This window comes from Hyalella azteca, unplaced genomic scaffold (genome assembly GCF_000764305.2).
Source record: "Hyalella azteca isolate HAZT.00-mixed unplaced genomic scaffold, Hazt_2.0.2 contig5968, whole genome shotgun sequence".
Classification (NCBI taxonomy): domain Eukaryota; kingdom Metazoa; phylum Arthropoda; class Malacostraca; order Amphipoda; family Hyalellidae; genus Hyalella; species Hyalella azteca.
The window spans coordinates 1,954-23,969 of record NW_025936142.1 but is presented as its reverse complement, the minus strand read 5'-3'; the positions used below and the strand labels follow the sequence as shown (position 1 = coordinate 23,969).

The window sequence follows — 22,016 nt, the reverse complement described above, 5'->3', positions numbered from 1 at the left end:
CAATAAATCCAATTTCAGTTACAACGGAAGCGGCATCTTGGCAACGACATCGTTTGCGTGGTTTTCCTGGAGGCTGACAATACGCACTTCAGTCCCGCCTGCATCAAATCTCACTTTCTGCACACCTTCATCATCGTGCGCACAAGTCCACGCATCAAGTTCAAGCCCACCAGATACGAGGTAGAGCATTTTTTTTAATTAGATAATGAGTCCTTGGCTTCCAGAATCAAAATTTGAATAGAATGCAGATCATATTCACAAATAGTTTTCAAACCCACCAGATGCAGAGTCTACGTTTATTCTACGTTATAATTTCACATACATAATTTGTTGATAAATTTCACCTTGGTGAACGCGCTTAATTTAATATAAAGTCCATCAGGTTAATAATAAAGTTAAATATCCTGCTCGCAATCTCCTCTTAAGGTCGAACTGGCTGTGGCAAGATTCACAATTAATTCTTGATTTTCGTTTCGCAGAACTAAATTTAAAAACATCCAGGAACATAGAACTCGAAGTTTCTTCATACTGAAAAAGTTCGTAGCTGACCTTTCAACGAAAGTGACGCAGATCTTTTTAATATTTAGTATTTAACGGGGAATCCAATTAGGAAACACAAAACCAACAATTTTGGCAACTGCACTAGTGCCGACGACCAGAATGTCATCTAAAACAAGAAAAACCTGAAGAATTTTGTCGCGTAATGCTTCATTCTGCACGTCTCTCTCTATTCGATAAACAAAGTCGAGGGAAAATATCGTTAAGGGAGAACATAGGATTAAAGCTGCACAGGCTGCCTCTTCGATCTCTGCAGTCGCACTCGGTCCATCGCTAGGGAAATTCCCTTAAATGTCGAACCTTTACTTTTACGCCTCTACACTCCACGTCCTAGGGCAAAATAGATCAGTTTATCAGCATTCGATCGAAGCGTGGCGAACGCAAATACTTTTAATGCCGTTTGAGATTTTCGGCGAAATGCTTATCGAATTCTATCGAATAAATTCACTGGTTGGTGTTAAATAAAATGAAACGTTTGCTGGGTTTAAGGGATCCAGCTTTGCTGGTCGTTGATAGGCCGACCATGTCTGAACGTAATTTTTGGTCGTGCTTCGTGAGAAAAAAAATCGATTTATCGTAGGGAGTAATTCAGGTCCAAGTTTAATAAATTTTAAGGCTGTAATTGAAAATTTCTAATACTGAAGTGGAAAGTAGATTCTCGATTACTTGATGATATCATTAGATTTTCTTGAACCAATGTTGGAGACGAGTGACCGTATAGAATGTAATTTTTCCCCAATTGAAATCAGCAAGCAAAATTCCTCCATTTTTATTTTCGATACGATCTCTAATTGGCACTCCGGAAACCCCACGTGTGCATTTTAATTTATTAATACTCACTATGTCTTTTAACATTTAATTGGCAAGGTATGATTTATAGCCGTCATAAATAACGGTATCTAAGTTGTGCAACATTCCCACAACTGTCCATAAGGGTCTGTAATATTTATATCGCTACACTCAGTGTTACGTTAAAAAAATGATTTTTCAAGTATAATCATGACTAGTGAATACTGTTATTTCTAGAGGCCAGAACAATAATAATAATACACACAGGAGCGCCATGGTTCATCTAATTCTAAATTGATTATAATTAAATGGGAGCTTAATTTATGAAGCTTATAATTGTTAATTATTGCAAATTTATGGCGCTGCGCTGGGTCGTGACCCGAGAATGGCATGTATTTAAATCATTCATGGCAAAATTATGTTGAAAAGTCGTGACCCAACCGAAATATAAATCACATTAATTTTTTTAGGAAATAATGGAAATATTTTTCAAGTCTTCTGTCTAATCTAAAATATGTAAACGTCGATTATAAATCTAAATTCTTTGACCAGAGATATAATGACCCGTCAGTTTGCAGCTTCTCGTTGAGCTTTGAACACTCTGAACTTCTCGTTGTATTTTGAGTGGCAATTTTTGTCGGCCGAAACAAACGGTTAAGGCATGTTTTTTGCCACATTTATGAAGAGAAGGAAAACTAGACCAGTTCACCGTTCTACAGGGACGGTCTATTATAATTCAAAAGATGGCCAGAACCATTCACAGGTCTGCAAGAAGAGTTAATCACGAAATTGATTAAAAGCTGAAACAATTAATTGTGATGCGATTTAATAGATGTGCTCTTAATGGTACACTTAGAAAACTGCATGGGTTATAATTTCGTATTAGTGACACACTCTTTCTATACGACACACTCCGTCTCACTGATACGTCCTTCTGTCGAAGGGCAGGATGACTCAGATAAGAGAATGAAATGCATCGCTATTTAGGCAAAGCCTTACTCATTTCTCTGTTTCTCTGGGTGTACATGAACCTAAATAAAGTTCTTTGGGGATCATTCATTTATTTTTGGCATTACAGGTGGCCGTGGTGTCCCGGGATGAAGTGGGAGCGTACAAGCCCTACCTGTGGGAGCAGGGCAGCTTCGAAAAGGGTCCTATGTTTAGGGAGTGGCTGCTGACTAAAATCGTCAACGGGGAGCGAGCGTCCTATTCCGCTCCCAAGTTCGCCAGGATGCAGGACAGAACTCGGTCGCAGATGCTGGAGGACCTGGTCAATAACTTGCAAAACCACGCCGAGACCGGCCAGATACCCAAACCGTACAGGTAGTTCATAAGCTTCATTATAATTGTCAATAATTAGCATTACCAGGATGAAACCGACCAGAATTAAAGCAAAAGAATTCGGAAAAAATCATACTGTAAAATACATAAAATCACAAAATCGTCTCAATGTAAATATAAAAATATTATAAAGAGAACGGCAGAAGTGAAAGCAAATCTCGCGTTACAGACGCGGATCGTGGCGTCCAATTGGCCACATGCGTCCCAGCTCTCCACTGCTGGACTCCGTGAGGGATTTGTTCGAAGGACACGACCAGCTCGCTAAGGACTTTACTAAGGCCTTCCACAGCAGGGAGAACTCTTACAAAAACATGCTTTATGACATCACCTTTTGGGTCGGCGTCGGCAGGGAAAAGACCAAACTCATGGGGGTCAGGGCCATACTGGGTGTACGCAGCAGGTAAGGCTGATTCTTCTTACTATTTACTTCTTGTAATATATTACAATACATAAATATCCAGTAGGTTAGCCGGGCGTTGGCCAGGCTTGAATATTCCTGCAATTTTATAATTCCAATCCCGTCATACCCGTTTTCCCAAATCGTGTAAGTAATCTGACATATGAATTTCAATCAAATAACGACCTCTACAAACCAACATAGAAGGTAAAACACCATTTAATTCTCGAGTCAATATAAGAAATAATATTTTGTGTCGCTTAAATTTATTTATATATATTTGAATTACGAAGTCAAAATTCAATTTTGGATCCAATCCTTTCTTCCGGTTCCCTCGAATCCTTCCCAATTCTCCTAATAAGAATGAAATTTAAGGTATACGTAATATTAATTAGTTTGCAGGTAAATCAAATTCTTATTACTGAAAAATTAATTGTATGAATAATTTACCTTGAAAGTTAAATCGTACTCGGAGAGGTTTGATTTATCATTGGTGTCGTACAAGTGCATCTCGATGACCACTGACCTGTGTAGGCGGTGCACAAGTCTACGGAAATTACAACCAGTATTAAAGTTACTTAGTCGTGTATAAGCGGGGCATTAGTCTACGGAAATTACAACCAGTATTAAAGTTACTTGGTCGTGTGTAGGAGGGGCATTAGTCTACGGGAATTACAACCAGCATTACAGTTGCTTGACCGTGTGTAAGCGGGGCATTAGTCTACGGGAATTACAACCAGCATTAAAGTTACTTGGTCGTGTGTTAGTGGGACACAAGTCTACGGGAATTACAACCAGCATTATAGTTACTTGGTCGTGTGTAAGCGAGGGACAAGTCTACGGAAATTACAACCAGCATTATAGTAACTTGGTCGTGTGTAAGCGGTGCACACGTCTACGGGAATAGAAGTAGTAGTATTTTTCCATTTGTTTCTTCTAAGTACCCCCTGCATCAGATTTCTACCTCTCATTTCTTCTCCTTACTACTTCCCCTCACTAATTCATCCCACTACTTCATCTCCTCCCGCCTCCCTCCCTCACCTCACTGCTCAACCTCACTCCCCTACCTCATGCACTCCTCCACCTCGCTCACCCAACTCACTCACTCATCTCACTCCCTCAACGCACTCCCAAACCCTACTCCCCAACCAAACTCTCCCACCCCACTCCCTCATCTCACTCTATCACCCCACTCACTCACCTCGCTCTCCCAACTCACTCTCAAACCCTACTCCCCAACCACACTCTCCCACCCCACTCCCTCACCTCACTCTACCACCCCACTCCTCCGCAGGGTGTTCCAGGAGATGTTGTACGGGTTCAGCACTGGCTTCGGGTCGCCGCAGGTTTCCGTAGCAGACATCCTGGCCCGCGCTGTGCCTACCCTGCACTCCCCCACGCACAAGTCCAAGAGCTCCAACTTCCTCCAGGTCAGCGGGCCTTGTCCATGGAGCAGGTAGCGATCCAGGTGTTGAGTGTGGAGCAGAAAGAGCTCCAGGCTAGGGGGCGTTGAGTGTAGAGCTGGTAGTGCTCCAGGCTAGGGCATTGAGATTGGAGCTGCCAGAGCTCCAGGTTATTTGGTGATGAGTGTGGAGCAGGTAGAACTCTAGGCTAGGGATTTGAGATTGGAGCTGCCAGAGCTCCAGATTGGGCGGCGTTGAGTGTGGAGAAGGTAGCGCTCCAGGTTGAGGGACGTATGGAGCATAAAGTATATAGATAATATTACAGTTCAAGTAGCGCGTGGTGTAGTAGGAGGAACGACTTGGAACAACCGTTTCCAAACTATTTGATAAATCAAAATGATATAAGATTTTATGATCATTTCTTCTAAAACAAAAATATACGAGACCGCACGGGTTAAGTAGCCGTGTGATACCTATGATAGTTAGAACTCTAAGCTTCTGGACATGGCGCGTGTAGCAGTGATCAGCATTCGTTGCAGTATTGGTAAGCAGTTCATAGTTGACAATAATGCTGAACGGTCAACTTAGTGCCATAATAAAATACGAACTAGTTTGTAGCTGATGGTCTTTGCGATGTTGTTGATTGCTACCTGCTTAAGTCATGCTACAACGAGTGTTGTCTTGTGTCGTCTTTCCAATGTGGAATGCAGATTAAAGTTTGTATCTCTTTGATTATCTGCGTACTTTATTCAAATGCAATCCTTCATGTTTAGGTTCTCCTCTTTTAGTTTTGACCTTTTTTTGTTCGTAACTCCCAGAACTTTAATTTTGTGATTTTATCAATTTTTAGCTTTAATTCCAGAGCTTATATATCTGTCTTAACTTCCTTGTTATAATTTAGTCACTTAAATTATTCGAATAATTTTACTGATTAAATTCTTAGGCTAATTAGTTCCTCGAACGTTCCAATGTAGCATTTGACGTCCCACGCAAAATCTTTCTCCCCAACATTCTGTCATAAATACAGTTAATGTCATGAAATTACGTCGCCCATGCCAACACCAGCTACCCACTCCCCCAACAGGTGCCTGACATCGAGACGCCACGCCCCAAGAGCGTCCCCAACTCCCCCATGGTGATGCGCGCCTTCTCCCGTCTAGGGACTCTCACCTCCGGCTGGGGAAGATCCTCCAAGAAACATGAGCGCCTCTCTGTTGAGGATAAAAAGAAATGGGCGTCCTCGCAGGACTGCTCAGGTAATTATCTTAACCAGTTCTGTCATTACCCTGACGCTACCAGTGCGGCCATTACCCTGACATTACCTGCAATGTCGTTACGCTTACATCATCTGCGCTGCAGTTGCCCTCACGTTACTGCGTAGCAGCTACCCTCACGCTATCTGCGCTGCAGTTACCCTCATGTTACTTTCGCTGCAGTTACCCTCACGTTATCTGCGCTGTAGTTACCCTCACGTCACATACGCTGCAGTTACTCTCACGTTATTTATGCTGTAGTTATCCTCACGTTATTTACGCTGCAGTTACTCTCACGTTAACTGCTCTTCAGTTCCATGCCTGCCCTTTAATGCCGCTTTTACACCACCATTATGACTCCTTGACGACTTAGTCACTCCATCCTCATGACACTTTTACGCCGCCCGCACACCGCCTATACAACGCCACTTTCAGTCATCCTGCACGCAATCCAAACATCTTTCCCCACACCAACTATGACTAATCTTTAAGCCACCCCTACTCCACCGTTGCTCTACCTTTACGCCATCTTTACTCCATCTTTACGCCACCTTTACTCCACCTTTACGCCACCTTTACTCCACCTTTACGCCACCTTTACTCCACCTTTATGCTACCTTTGCTCCGCCTTTACGCCACCTTTACTCCACCTTCACGCCACCTTTTCTCCACCTTTACGCCACCTTTACTTCACCTTTAAGCCACATTTACTNCTCTACCACCCCACTCCTCCGCAGGGTGTTCCAGGAGATGCTGTACGGGTTCAGCACGGGCTTCGGGTCCCCGCAGGTTTCCGTAGCAGACATCCTGGCCCGCGCTGTGCCTACCCTGCACTCCCCCACGCACAAGTCCAAGAGCTCCAACTTCCTCCAGGTCAGCGGGCCTTGTCCATGGAGCAGGTTTGGACAGCGGACGTTGAGTGTGGAGTACGTAGAGGTCCAGGCTAGGGGGCGTTGGGTGTGGAGCAGGTTGTGCTCTAGGCTAGGGCTTTGAGATTGGAGCAGCTAGAGCTCCAAGTATATAGATAATATTACAGTTCAGGTGGCGCGTGGTGCAGTAGTTGCGAACAACGGGAAACAGTCGTTCACAAATTATTTGTTTAAATTATTTTTCTTTAGGATTTATGATGATTTCTTCTATACCAATAATGTACGAGACCGCACGCCTTAAGTCGTCGTGTCATACATACGATAGTTAGCTAGAACTCTGAGCTGCTGGACGTGTAGCGCGTGTAGCAGAGTGGCGCGTGTAGCAGAGATCAGCATTCATTGCAGTGCTGGTAAGCAGTTCATACATGACAATTATGCTGAGAAGTCAAATTCGTACAACAATAAAAGTTGAACCAGGTTGCAGCTGATGGTCAATGCGATGTTGCTGACAGCATAAGGTTTGCTACCTACTTGAATCATGCTGACTACAACGAGTGTTGTGTAGTGTCGTCTTTACAATGTGAAATGCAGATTAAAGTTTGTATCTCTTTGATTATCTGCGTGCTTTATTCATACGCAATCTTTCTTGTTTTGATATTCCTCTTTTAGTTTTGACCTTCTTTGCTCGTATTTTATGGTCCTACATTTTTTCTTTCACAACTTCCAGAAATTTAATTTCAGGCCTTGCTCTTTAAAATGAGCATATTGTTCTGTCTTAACGCCCTTTTATTATTTATTCTCTTAAATTATTTAAATAATTATAATTATTAGGCTAATAAGTCCTTGGAACTTCCTAATGTTTAATTTGTCGTCACAAAATCTTTCCCCCAACATTCTATCATAAATACAGTTAATGTCAGGAAATTCTGTCGCCCACGCTAACACCTGCTACCCACTCCCCCAACAGGTGCCTGACATAGAGACGCCTCGCCCCAAGAGCGTCCCCAACTCCCCCATGGTGATGCGAGCCTTCTCCCGTCTAGGGACTCTCACCTCTGGCTGGGGAAGATCATCCAAGAAACACGAGCGCCTCTCTGTTGAGGATAAAAAGAAGTGGGCGTCCTCGCAGGACTGCTCAGGTAATTATCTTAACCAATGCTACCATTACTCTGATGTTACCACAGCGGCCATTACCCTCCCATTGCCTGTTATGCAGTTACCCTCATATTATCTGCGCTGCAGGTACCCTCACGTTATTTACTCTGTAGTTACCCTCATATTATCTGCGCTACAGTTACCGTCACTTTATTTGCGCTGCTGTTACCTTCACGTTATCTTCGCTGTAGTTACAAGCCCGTCATCGTTACTCCACCTTTACACCACTATCATGCCTTTTTTACGACATAGTCACTCCATCCTCATGACACCTTTACGCTGTCTTCAAGCCACCCTCACGCCATCCTCTCACCTCCCTCACACCGCCTTTACGCAGCCCTCACCCATCCTTCACGTCATTCTCACACCTCTCCCACAACACCTATGACTCACCTTACGCCACCTCTACTCTATTTTAAGCCACATGTACACCACCTTTACGCCACCTTTACTCCACCTTTACGCCAACTTTACTCCACCTTTACGCCATCTTTACTCCAGCTTTACGCCACCTTTACTCCACCTTTACGCCACCTTTACTCCACCTTTAAGCCGCCTTTCCTCCACCTTTAAGCCACCTTTACCCCACCTTTAAGCCACCTTTACTCCACATTTAAGCCACATATACTCCACCTTTAAGCCACCTTTACTCCACCTTTAAGCCACCTTTACTCCACCGTTAAGCCACCTTTACTCCACCTTTAAGCCACCTTTACTCCACCCTTCCTCTGGCAGGCAAGGATGGCAAGGAGAAGTCCGGCAGCAGTAAGGACGGCGCGCTGGCCGTGCCACGACTGAGCGTATGCGCCGACGTCGGTAAGGTGGACCGGACACGACTCTGCCAGACGGAGGTACGTGTCACCCCCGCCGTCATCATGGAGCCCCGGCAGAGCACGGTGAGTGGTCTGCGTGCCCGTACCCTTATCCATCCTCACCCTACTTACCTGGTTAAGTTAATTAGCTAGTTAATATACTTTGTGTCAAGATTAATTAGATACTTCGTAACGCAGTCTTTTCAGGATTGTTAAGTTGTTATTCAGTTAATTCACCGATTTATTACTTAATTATTTTAACTATGGAGTTCTTTGGTTACTCAATTATGTTAATATTTTACCACTGATATTTACTGAGAATATATCGACAAACGACAACTAACCTTGTTGAGCGATTTAATTATTTTTAGTATTTACTCCTTATCTTTGGAGGTTTTTTCAAGTCTATGTTTGTGTCGCTGTGCGGCATAATTGATAATTGATAATTGCTTCCACCTGAGCGTTTAACGGACTTACCGATTAGCAAACATCTCTATCACTTATTTACCAACTTCTTAATTAGGTGTGATACACTATTACCTTACTAATAAGATTTTAATTACACGTTAACAAGTCTTGTTCTTGATTACGAATCCCGAAAAAGTGCACATCGTAGACAGATCAAAGCGCTTTGCGTTCTCTGAACCTTTAATGATGGTGTTAATATTTATAATCATAATATGCACAATTATTTAATTTTAGCAGCATCCACAAATTTTTATTTGTCTATCTTCGCATTTTTTACGTGCCTGACGTTTTACGAAGCTTAATTGAATTCCAAGAAAAGTCCCGTATTTCGTTAGTATCCAATCTTTCATATTATGAAAGGTTTAAAATCTTTCATGTTATGAAAGGTTTCAAATTGAATGAAATAATTTTTTCGAATTACCGACTGCGTTGGCGGTTGTTTTCAACTTTTAAATAAATTCTTGTAAATATTTTGAGCATTTTCCATCATTCTTAATTCCGGAATATAAAAATGTTTCGTTAAACTGAAACCAATATTCGTCCATGTTTTGATGAGTTGAATCGTCAAGCTTCTACGATTCTTCTTTTGCATCATAGTTTCGTATGTTAAAAGCGCGTGAAAAATTCGTATTTTATATAAAAATTAATTTATTTTAAATTCAAAATTTTTATTACGAATTCATTTTAAGATTTTTCTCAGAAAAATAAACCTGCAGAATGTGATCTTTCTCGTGCGTACTTTATTGCTAGCATTCACTTTCCAGGAATAGGATTCTTTTGTTCGTGATTTTCAAATTTCACACCTATTTAGCTTTAACTCGTTAAACTTGTTTCACACTTTAACTTGTTAAACATGTTTCTAACTTTATTCACCTTTAGAAAAATTCTGGAAATTTCTGCTCAGATTTTTGCTAGGTCTTCATCTCACTGCATTTCTGGCAAGCTGAATTTTGTGTTAATTTGTATAAAAATAGTAAAATAGTATTTTCATACTATTTCATACCATAGTAAAATTGATATTTTCTCGTGTTAAATAACAGTCTTTCTGATTCGCTGTCGAATTGCAGATTTGGTCAAATCCCAAGAAACTAATCTTACGTTGACTCAAATTAATTATCAAAACATTTTCCACAGTTAAACAAATTATCTGCGTTAAAGAGATTTTTCCTATTCAATTGAAAACTAACAATTTAACACTATATTCACTTGCTCTTTTATTTATTCTTCATGGGGAAAATATCGGTTTGCATTAAAACTCCTATCTTCATTCACCTTATACTCTTATTTACGTCGTGTAGTTCCTCAAGTCTGCATTGTAAAGACAAATTTAATTTCCATCACCCTTCTACCGCTCAATTATTTTGCAGTTAATATATGACTTGCACCGTAGTTACTTCATCCATTTTGCGAGTTGCGTTAATTTCGTTTATTAAATAGTAGCTTAAAGTTGGCTTACCAGCAATGTTACCAACTCTTAGTTAGTTTTCAGGACCGCTTCTTAATATTTATTCATTTATATTGGCACGATCTGTCAGTATTTATCCATGCTCGGAGTTGCGTGCTCAACTGAGTTTAAAACATAAACTGAAAAATAACTGCATTCATGAATGTTGTCAGCCTTTTAAATAACTTTATCATAATTAATTGAAGGGAATACGTCATGAATTGCATGACGCCATGAATCAAGTAAGAAAGTAAGATACTGAATTTGATAAATTGTGGTCTGAAGACAGCCCGGCGTATTTATTTACAATCACTTTTTGTCGAGAAAAATAATCGTACTTTCGATCAAGGAAAGTGATTACACTTTTGATCAAGAAAGATTGTTGTAAGTAAATCAGTGAAATTGAATCTTATTTGTTGGCTCTAGAATGACTCCGTTTTAGCATTATGTTTTTTAACCAAAAATTGTTCGTAATCGCAGGATTATGAACAATTTGAAGGATTATGAAGAGAGGATGAGCTATGGCCTAGCACTCTTCGGTTATTCACTTTATGGCGATTTAATTTTGTTTCCGTCTCGTAGACTGTCACTTCTACCAAACACAAATGACCTGAGAAACCGTAAATTTCCTTTTTTCGCTGAACAAATCTACAATCAAGGATTAAATTCGATTCTTAAGTTTAACTTTTAATGTAAAGTTTCTACGCATTTGCGAATAATTCATAATAATCATATAACATAATCGTGGAAACTTAGTTTCTTCTTCTCTTGTAGTATTATAGTTTCATTATGAGTTCTGATTAACACCGTCCACGGACACGCTGAATCACTGCGTTATTATTTGAGCAACAAATTCGATTTAAACTCTTCCCTGCGATTAATACTTCGCGATTTTCACCAATTCCAGTTAAAAGAGCACCCACCTCCACAAAAGTTTTCAAAACCTATTTTCTACTTAATATTTCAAAGGTCATATATTTTCTTGCACACGATTGCCTCATTCAGTACTATTCCTTCACTAGTTTTATCTAAGCATATTCTTTACTAGTTGTATTGCTTCCATGCGATTCATTCGGTCGCTGTAGTTGTAGACTTATTTTTCTACACATCGCAAGAGAAACGATGATGTGAATACAATATTTTTCACCAATCTTTACTTTTTGCTGCCCGAATCAAAAGCTATTTATATTGAAATATCATCAACTAGCATGAGAATCAGTGGCTCCACTAACCTGCTTGGGCGGGGTAATTTCACCACCAGCAGTGTTGCTGCACCAAAGGTAACAAGAGAATTAATTTTACAAGCAAGAGAATTAATTTCGCCCGTCAAATATCAGTTGACGCCCGTCAAATATCAAATATTCCCCCGTCAAATATCAAACATTCGCCTGTCAAATATCATTCGCCCGTCAAATATCAGTTGACGCCCGTCAAATATCAGTTGACGCCCGTCAAATATCTCAATATCACCACTGATATTGAGGAAGTATTCACAAAAATAACAATTTTATCTACTGACCGTAAAATTTTCACATTTTTTAATCTGAATAAGATTCTACTTCAAATGATATTCGTATAATATTACGCGGTGTTCCTTTGGTGCAGTTTGACAAAGAGTCAATTTTTTCAAATATCAATATATATTAGAATTTAGCTATGAAAATATGTACATTATTTAGCACTTTTAACGGCGTTTCATAATTTGTTCCTTCATTGATGCTTTTCTTAGCTAACTTGCGCTACTGCAGCTTCTAACTAACCACTAATTTATATCTGACTAACCTGCTCTCCTGCAGTTTCTAACTAACCACTAATATATCTCTGACTAACTTCTTCCTTTAATCTCGTGAACCTTCTCTGTCGTCTCGTTTAATCCACATTACTTTAGCTAACATAAGCTTTTTCCATTTACTCGAATGCCTTCAATCCACAATCCTATAGCGAATGTGATCTCTTTCCATTTATTCTAGCGCCTCTAATCCATAATACTATGTCCGACCTAATCTCTTCCAGTATATCTGAATGCATCTAATCCATTATGGAGCAAAATTTAAAATACTATTGAAATCATAATCGTTTCCTAAATATTCGAAGTCCTCTAATCCATAATACTTAAAATAACATTATAGTTTCCCATGTATTTACCTCAGCGGTGACGTCGAAACCTCGAGTTTGCTGGGCGCTGGCCAATTGGATTGACACTTCAATTAAAACTTTTTCCTGTCAATCTTCATAAAATTTGGTTTCTAAGATTAAAGAGATTTGTAATTCTGAGCTGAGCATAAAATATTAAAGCTCTCATCCCCAATTCAATTAGTCTGACCGATTATATTTTACGTATTGTACAGAATTTGTCAAAAGTTTCTCTCAGAGCAACCTATTGTAACTTTTCGGGAAAGGCTGAAATCTCGAACTATTTTTTCGTATAAAACTTCAACTTAGGCCTAACCATCCATTTTCGTCACATACGTTGCGGTATTAGATTAAAATTATGCTCACCTCAGCTGACCGCACCACCGTAAGGTAGGGTAGGGAATGTTGTTTTTTGATGAAAAACGGTTAGTTAACCACGTATATTACATGCGTGCAAGAAATTTGATGAATAATACGTTTGTAAGTCGGACCTCAGCGTCTCGAAAATATGTCATGCGCGGCTGTATACTCGACACCTAAAACACTTCTTCTATGACATGTGTACCATACCTATGAATCTTTCAATTGGCAGTTCCTTTTCTTCATTTGCGCAACATAAAAATATCAGCATAAATTTTAAACATGAATCAAACTTAAATAAACAGTTGTCATACGAAAATTTCCTAAGGAGATTCATTTTCGTACTTCTCCCTGTTCTCGGCTTGTATATGTTCAAGCTCTCTGATCTTCTCGGTTTGTTTCAACTCACGTCTTTCTAAATGGGCTTTAACATTAGCAATGCGAGAGCCGATCTTTTTAAAGTTAAGCGAGTCGCCGGCTTACGTTCAAAGGTAAGGCCTGTGAGCTGAACGAGAGAATAAACCTATTAAAATCCCTTAGACCATCCCTTAAGAATCGTGGACTAAATCAAATCAATAAAGATATAAGTCGACTAACCATCCAACAGCCCCAGTAGCAGCAGGAAGCTATGGCCCTTTTGGTTGCATTACATTCATTTTGCAGTAGCCCATGCTTGGTAATATTTCATCTGCCAAATATCTTTTTATTATATTTATTTTTGTGCATATTTTACAGTGGCTGCCCCACAAAGAGCGCTTCATATTTAATTAACAATTTTAGATTGACTTAAAAAGTTTTATAAATTCAATGGACGTTGGCGTTGTAAAATGTAAAGTTTGTAAACAGTGTTGATCACGACCAGTCTAGCACTGCAGCCATCATGTACGTGCACATAGCAGCATTAATGTATGTGCGTGTATCAGCATTCATGTACGTGCTTGTAACAGAAATCATGTACGTGCTTGTAACAACAATCATGCAACTTAGAAGCGACGAAAGCGTTTCTGCTGCTACAGGGCTATACTTACGTTGTAGTCACACACTGCTTCGATTCTAGATTTATTTTTTGTACATTATCAGACTTTTATAGTTTGTAAAGACTTTGTGAATCATCACGTGCTATTTTGCGGCATATTTGCATGATCAAAAATGTAGCACTGTTGTCTTGTGTGTCCTGTCATCGTGGTGTTTCATGTTTTCCTTGTCCCCATGTTTATATTGCTTGTGTTTCTATCATTGTAACTTTATACTGTTATTTTTTATTCTCATTTTGTATATAGTCTCTTCATGTGCCATAATCATTTCACGTCATCATCCTTTTTCCAAGCATGAAGATTTGCGTTTACATTTTAAACGAAATTCAATACATGGCGGCTGCATGACGTACATGATATGATATGATGTGATATGATATGATATGATATGATATGATATGATATGATATGATATGATATGATATGATATGATATGATGTATGACATGACACTACTAAAGACAATTTATTATAACGCTTATCAACCGATAGGAAATGACTGGCCGTTATGAGGGGAAACTCTCTTAATTTCGATGATCCCTCTTAGCCACTTTGTTACGGAGAGAAGAATGTCACTGTAGTTTTTCTCTGCATCCGCACTCAGAACAAGCTAAGAACGTTGTAACATTCTCAATAGCAATTCTGTAGAACAAGTACTGCAGCTGTCAGTTTCTGAAATCGGTTCATGATGAAGGATCAAATTCATAAATTTCTCTGACGACAGGTGACAGTTTCCATTCAATAGGTAATTTGGAAGACTACGCAAAAAAAAAACAATTGATATTCGGCAGTTCATAGCTTACAATTGAGATACTGTAATATTGCTCGTAATTTAATGGATAATTTTAATATCACCGAGAGGAACATCCCTTCTCTTATTAGCATTGCGGCGAAGTGAATCACATCATCTTGAATTACTCTCTTAGTTTACACTGCATGCAGCATCTAAGTTCAAATTAATGCTAAATGAGGTACAAAAAATTAAATTAATTTCAGTTAAATTAAGTGTCGGAGAACTTTACCTTCACTCTGAATTTTTGAGCAAGTAATCATGTTATTCGTCTTTAACCATTGGGTGTTGAATCTTTACCTTAATGTCCTTGTTTGCTCGTTATTTTCGATGGATATATTATGACGTTTTCGTCCCCCAATGTTCCCTGCTTCCCAATATTTATATAAAAGCTGAGTCAACCTCAAAAGAAAATACGAAATCCCTATTTTATTGTGTCTATTTTTTGTTTAAATGTGTATTACATTTTACACATAAACATTGCATACCTGTATGAGTTCATCTGTTTCCCGCTTCGAATTAAACTATTAAAACCCATGTTTACTCAACACAGACATTAAATATTGTATACATGGCCTTACATTGTTCCTCCGTTGCTTTATTTTTCTAGTTCGCTGCGTATGATGACAATAAAAACCTTGGACGATATTCAAATTCATAAGTCGCTTCCGTTTTGTTAACGACGCAAAAAAACAAAGTTGTTCGAAAGTAGGTATACATGACAGCCGACCTCCTGTGTGTAACTGAGCGTATGTATGTTACTGAGTTCATATGTATAACTGAGCTCAGGTATGATATATACTGAGTTCATAGATGTTACATCATGAATTCATATATGTTCTTGAGTTCATGTGTGTAACTGATCTCATGTGTGTTATATACTGAGTTCGTATATGTTTTTGAGCTCATATACGCTATTGAGTTCAAGTGTATGACTGATTAACGTGTGTAAAATAGCTCAAGTGTATAACTGAGCTCATTTATGTAAAGCTTCAGTGGCGACACTATCATTCATCAGTATTTTAATTTGTTCTGAATGCTTGCACAAGTTGTGTTTTTCATTACTTTTAACCATCCTGATTCTGTTTGGGGCTAATTTCATTATTTACATCTGATGCCAATCAAGATTGCAGTGGAAATTTAAATTTGAATCATCACGTATCCGTTAATTTATGTTAGATGTAAACTAATGTCATTATGTCATTTATTCTGAAATACATCAAGCGTATCCTTGTCTTTTATGTGGTTTACATCCTTTCAAAGCTCGGTTATTCCTAAAGAAACGGGTGAATATTTCTGAATTTACAGATTAATATAATTACTTGCATTTTACCTACAGTAGAATTCACATTATAAACATTTTGACAAAAATTTCTGTTGTTTTGAAATGAGCGCAGATACCGTTTCTTTAATTATAATCCTGCTTAGAAGGCTTGTAATGATTTTTATGCGAATTTCACTAGGACGTTTCTTTCATTCGTGAAACAATGGCGTTCTCGTTGTTGGGGGCTTCCAAAACCACCAACTTGTCTTTATGATTGCATAGGTTAAAGTTTACTGATGAATCATAGTTAATACATTTAATTTACAACAGCCTTTAATAAACGAATGTACATGATCGAATTGCTGAAACTTGAAATAATGAATAACCACTAATACGTCAAAACGTTAGTACGTTCCTTTTAACTTGATGCTTCGCGGATTCAAGTCTTGCGATTCAGTCCCAGCATTTGAGCTCCAATTTTAAGCTCATCGAACCTAAGCGTTCTGCACATTTCTACCGGCGAACTCCAAACTAAAATTACAAACAGAATTTAGAATAATAAATCATTTTTTAACGAATATTACGGCCTCACATTACATTAAAACTGAACAACGATTATTTTCCCTTATTTCGTATTTCTATGTTAATTCATAGACAGATTTATTCATTGGTGGATTAAATTGATTTAATCAATTGGTGGATTAAATTGATTTAATCCATCAATTTTTAAGCCTCAAACTGGAATACTCCTACACTGTTAGAAAAAAACGGTGAAAAAACGGTCCCACTGGCGTTCTAGTGGCCGGTCACCGTGGCCGGTTCTTTTCACGTGCCGACCGGCCACTGAAACGCCGGTAATACCGTTAACGGTAATTTTTCTAACAGTGAAACCGAAGAATATCACGATTTGTTTCCTTACACGGCAGTTCTCAATCATTGAATTCGAGGCGGAGACACTGCGTATCCTGCTCGACTATCTGCATACGGGATCCTGCCCCCTCACCTGCACTACAATTCCTGGCCTCATATGCGCCGCGGAGCACTACGACCTACCAGAACTGCTGCAGGCTTGCTTCCACCACGCCAAGCAGTTCCTCAGGATCGAAGTGGTAAACACTGCAGTGTTTAATAGGTTAAACTTATACTCCGCTTTGATATGAAGGCTTGTAGTTCAATAGTGTATATAACTTCTGAAGGTCTGGTTCCACCACGCCAAGCAGTTCCTCAGGATCGAAGTGGTAAACACTGCAGTGTTTAATAGGTTAAACTTATACTCCGCTTTTATATGAAGGCTTATAGTTCAATAGTGTATATAACTTCTGAAGGTCTGGTTCCATTACGCTAAGCAGTTCCTCAGAATCGAAGTGGTAAACCCTGCAGTGTTTAATAGGTTAAACTTATACTCCGCTTTGATATGAAGGCTTGTAGTTCAATAGTGTTGAGAACTGCTGCAGGCTTGCTTCCACCACGCCAAGCAGTTCCTCAGGATCGAAGTGGTAAACCCCTACGGTGTTCAATAGCTTTACCTTATACTCCGCTATAATATGAAGTCTTATAGTTCAATGGTGTATATAACTTCTGAAGGTTTGCTTCCACCATGCCAAACAGTTCCTCAGGATCGAAGTGGTAAACCCCTACAGTGTTTAATAGGTTCACCACGTCGTTCAGTAGTGTTGATAACTGCTGCAGGCTTGCTTCAACCACGCAAATCAGTTCCTCAGGAACCTATGTAAAACACCTGCAGTGTTTTACATAGGTTTACCATATCTTTCAATACAATCAGAGAAAGGAGGAAAACATTGTCTAGATATCGATCCAATTATTATGGTTATTTTGTGGGTCATCCAAGCTCAGTTTGGCTTGACAAACGGGCGTCCGCTCTCTGTTTGGTGCAGTCGGGGAGAAAGTATGGCCCAATTTGGAAATATGACATTTTCATTTTTTTCTGAGTGAAAAGTCCAATACCACGTGTCTAGTTCATTATTATGTAGTTTAATGCTCAATGTGTCATGCAATCGTTTACTTAATTTACTGTACCTGTCATTCAGTATTCTAATGGCTATCGGATAGTCTAATGGGACAGTTATAGGACCCTGTTTTATGTACTCGTACATATGTCTCGTGTTCATCAAGTAAATTCCGAACTGGACTTAATCACGGCTTATAATGCCAAATTAATATATGGCTGTTGAATGGATTTATTTCGTTGGTGGATGGCATCTAAATTCAGATTTCAGTATTCAGTAAATTCGCATTTTAAATTCAGAAAAATCGTTAATTCTATCGTGACCAGGCGCATGACAGTGGAGGCGAATCACGTTTATCTAATCAGGCTTGTAAGACCAGTAATTATATAAGTGATATAATGTGTTATCCTGCACATTTGTTTGCAGGTTTGCAACATGCTTAGCAGTCTGGAGAACTACTACTGGCGCTACACGTCTGAGAGTAACCAACTGCGTAGACTACACTAATACGGTTAATACCTCGTTATTCTCTGCAGGTATTCCAAACAGAGGAGTAACCAACTGCGTAGACTACTCTAATACCGTTATTTTTGTGCAGGTATTCTAAACAGAGTAGTTACAAACTGCGTAGACTACACTAATACGGTTAATACCTCGTTATTCTCTGCAGGTATTCCAAACAGAGGAGTAACCAACTGCGTAGACTACTCTTATACCTCGTTATTTTGTGCAGGTATTCCAAACAGAGGAGTTACTAATTGCGTAGCCTACTCTAATACGGTTAATACCTCGTTATTCTCTGCAGGTATTCCAAACAGAGGAGTTCTTGAGTCTGTCAGAGTCGATGGTGCAGATGATGATGGCCCGTAACTTGGAGGTGGCCGAGATAACCAAGTTCGAGGCGATGTTGACGTGGGCGAGGTATCGGGTCCGCTCTCGGGGCACCAACAAGATGGACTCGAGAGCAGAGTTCCGTGCCGTCATGGAACGACTTACAAGGGAACTCAAGCTTTACAGAATATCTCCTCAGGACTTGATAAAGGTTCGATTTACAAAATTCGATTTACATAATTTGATTTACAGAATATCTCATCAGGACTTGATAAAGGTTCGATTTACAGAACTCGATTTAAAGAATTCGATTTACAGAATATCTCATCAGGACTTGATAAAGGTTCGATTTACAGAACTCGATTTAAAGAATTCGATTTACGGAGTATCTCCTCAGGACTTGATAAAGGTTAAATAAAATCGCTAGTTTTCATTTGAAGTTCATGGAAAATATTTCCTTTGAACTTGATTGAGATTAGGCACAACCTCAGACTTAAATTTAGTGTACCGGCAAATTTTGATAGAGGTTTGCTACAATCGTATTTTCATGCTTGGCGCGTATGTTTGAAACATATGTTTCAAACAAGAACTCCCCTGGATTTTTGAAACATATGTTCCTAACATACATATGTTTGGAGTGTATGTCTTTCGCATACCTGGTTTGAGTGCAGAGTTGATGTCACAACAGGCATGTGATGTTTTGAGCATTGCAGCATGGAAGTCAACATGTGACCCTTAATCTCTGCTATAACTACTCTCTAAAATTGGAAGAATGTTTTCTAATCCTAAGAGATGAGTAGATCCAATTGATTATGGTCAAAGCCATGAACAATTGGGCCACAAAGAACTTTTTTGGTCTATAGGCTCTTTAGCCTTTAGCCACGTCACCTTATGTCACAAAAATTCAGATAAAAATGAGAATTAATTGGAATGTTTCTTCCTCTTTTTAGGGCTCCTGCCTAGAATCCTGTCTACCTCCCGTAGTATTGTCGGCGAGTTTGGAAAACGTTCATAAAGTTTTTTTTGAACGATATTGTCATCTGTATTGATAATGATAACGATTTACTGAGCAGACTGTGCTGCATAGTAAAGTTTGTGATGTTTATTATGTTTTATAATATAATATTACCATCTATATTGATAATAACAATGACTGAGCAGACTTTGCTGCCTAGTAAACTTTGTGATATTTATCATGTTTTGTTAATATAATATTAGTCTCTTANGTACTGATAATAACAATGACTGAGCAGACTGTGTTGCCGAGCAAGGCCATCAAGAACGAAAGGATCCTCGAGACGCTGATGTACCAAGCCAACTCAGGCATGTACCGCATCCACGACTCGTACCTACAAGCTTGTACCCGCGACCTGCATAAGCAGGAGTCTAAGTTCAGCGACTGGGAGTCTTTCGACTACGGCCTCTAACAATCAACCAGACTAGGGTGGTCAACAATTAAGAATCTTATAGGAACTAGCAAGTTGAAGAATTTTCTTCCTAATGATCAATTTGAAATGGACGATGTTGAGTGAGGTTTTTAATCTTTGAAGCGTTTTTGTGATTGAAGGTGATTTACAGAGGGGGGAGTGATCTCGCCTATGTTGAAACTACGTAGTGGTCACGGTGTTAGGTGTAGCGAAACGGCGCTTTGAGTTTCAACAATGTGCTTGTGGAAGAAAACGTAGTGCTATGAAAACTAAAATAAGAAGTGACATGAAATGTTGTTAAGTGAACTTAAATGGCCCGCAATGTCGTATTCTGGAACAGAAGTAGGAGATAGGAGTTGAGATCAAAGAATATGAGAATTATATGGGGCGAGAAGGCAGAAGAAGAAGAAGCGGTGATTGAACAGACGTAGAACGCTTTAACTTTAGCACGGATGAGGGGAATTATTCGTTTAAGCTAAATAATTGTCGTGTACTGTGCTTGATGCAAGTGGATGACACCATAACATCATGCCGAGTAATAAACTTTTTGGTTGTAAAGAAAACATATTAAAAACTGTTAGCTCTATTTTTGGAAATTATAATGCTTGAACGATGTTTCTGTGTGTGTTTGTGTGAATGTGTCGTTGGATTTCAAATGTTATAGATGCAGATAATTGTTATCTTAAAGTTGTGATAAGATAAAGTTTCTGTATGTCAAGCTAAACTAGATATTAAATAACCCTGAAATGATGAATGTGATTGTCGGTCTCGTTTTGTCACTCTTCGATCTTTCAATCTAGATTGGCCTCGTGTTGATCTGATCTCAAGATTTAGATTGATCGCATTTTGCACTGACCCAATGATCGAGGTAGATCACGTGTTGCACTGACCCACTGATCGAGATAGATCGCGTGTTGCACTGACCCAATGATCGAGGTAAATCACGTGTTGCACTGACCCAATGATCGAAATAGATCACGTGTTGCACTGACCCAATGATCGAGATAGATCACGTGTTGCACTGACCCAATGATCGAGATAGATCACGTGTTGCATTGACCCAATGATCGAGATGGATCACGTGTTGCACTGACCCAATGATCGAGATAGATTACGTGTTGCACTGACCCAATGATCGAGATAGATCACGTGTTGCACTGGCCCAATGATCGAGGTAGATCACGTGTTGCACTGACCCAATGATCAAGATAGATTACGTGTTGCACTGACCCAATGATCGAGATAGATCACGTGTTGCACTGACTAAATGATCGAGATAGATCACGTGTTGCACTGACCCAATGATTGAGATCGCAGGCGATTCGCACTGCCCCCGAAATTCCTAAACCTGTGGCAAGCCATAGCAGACACTCAGAGAAAGGAATGGATCTAATTGTCCAAATAGTGCAGCACGAGCAAATATTGGACCTGGGAGACTAAAATAAAATCATAATCAGACTTGAAAAATGTGGTGGTCCTAATTTTAAAGTTTCAGCTGCCTCATAAAACCATCGGTTCCCGTGTTCGGCGATCGGTAACTTGTTACTCCTTTGATATCCTTCGGGATTCCTGACTCGCCCAAACTATAGTTAGTTTAAGGTCTCCTAGTGCTCCGGTCTATTGTCAATCGCTATCTTTTTCCATTGCAACAACCGTAAATTTTTAAGAAAAAATTAGTTAAAGTACAACGTGAATCGGACGAACTCATCGCGGAAGCTATAC

At 39.4% G+C, this 22,016-nt stretch overlaps 1 protein-coding gene across 1 annotated transcript in view; it reads left to right on the top strand.

The window, feature by feature from the left end:
- Positions 1–21,018, top strand: part of LOC108671552 — a gene marked incomplete at its 5' end in the record, with an annotated part of 39,281 nt that extends 18,263 nt beyond the window's left edge. The window contains 10 exon segments of the mRNA XM_018159108.2: positions 19–180; positions 2,426–2,670; positions 2,858–3,088; positions 4,380–4,515; positions 5,573–5,744; positions 8,501–8,661; positions 16,996–17,178; positions 18,463–18,517; positions 18,783–19,078; positions 20,121–21,018. Coding sequence (XP_018014597.1) covers positions 19–180; positions 2,426–2,670; positions 2,858–3,088; positions 4,380–4,515; positions 5,573–5,744; positions 8,501–8,661; positions 16,996–17,178; positions 18,463–18,517; positions 18,783–19,078; positions 20,121–20,294 — 1,815 coding nt within the window.
- Between the last annotated feature and the right edge of the window lie 998 nt (positions 21,019–22,016).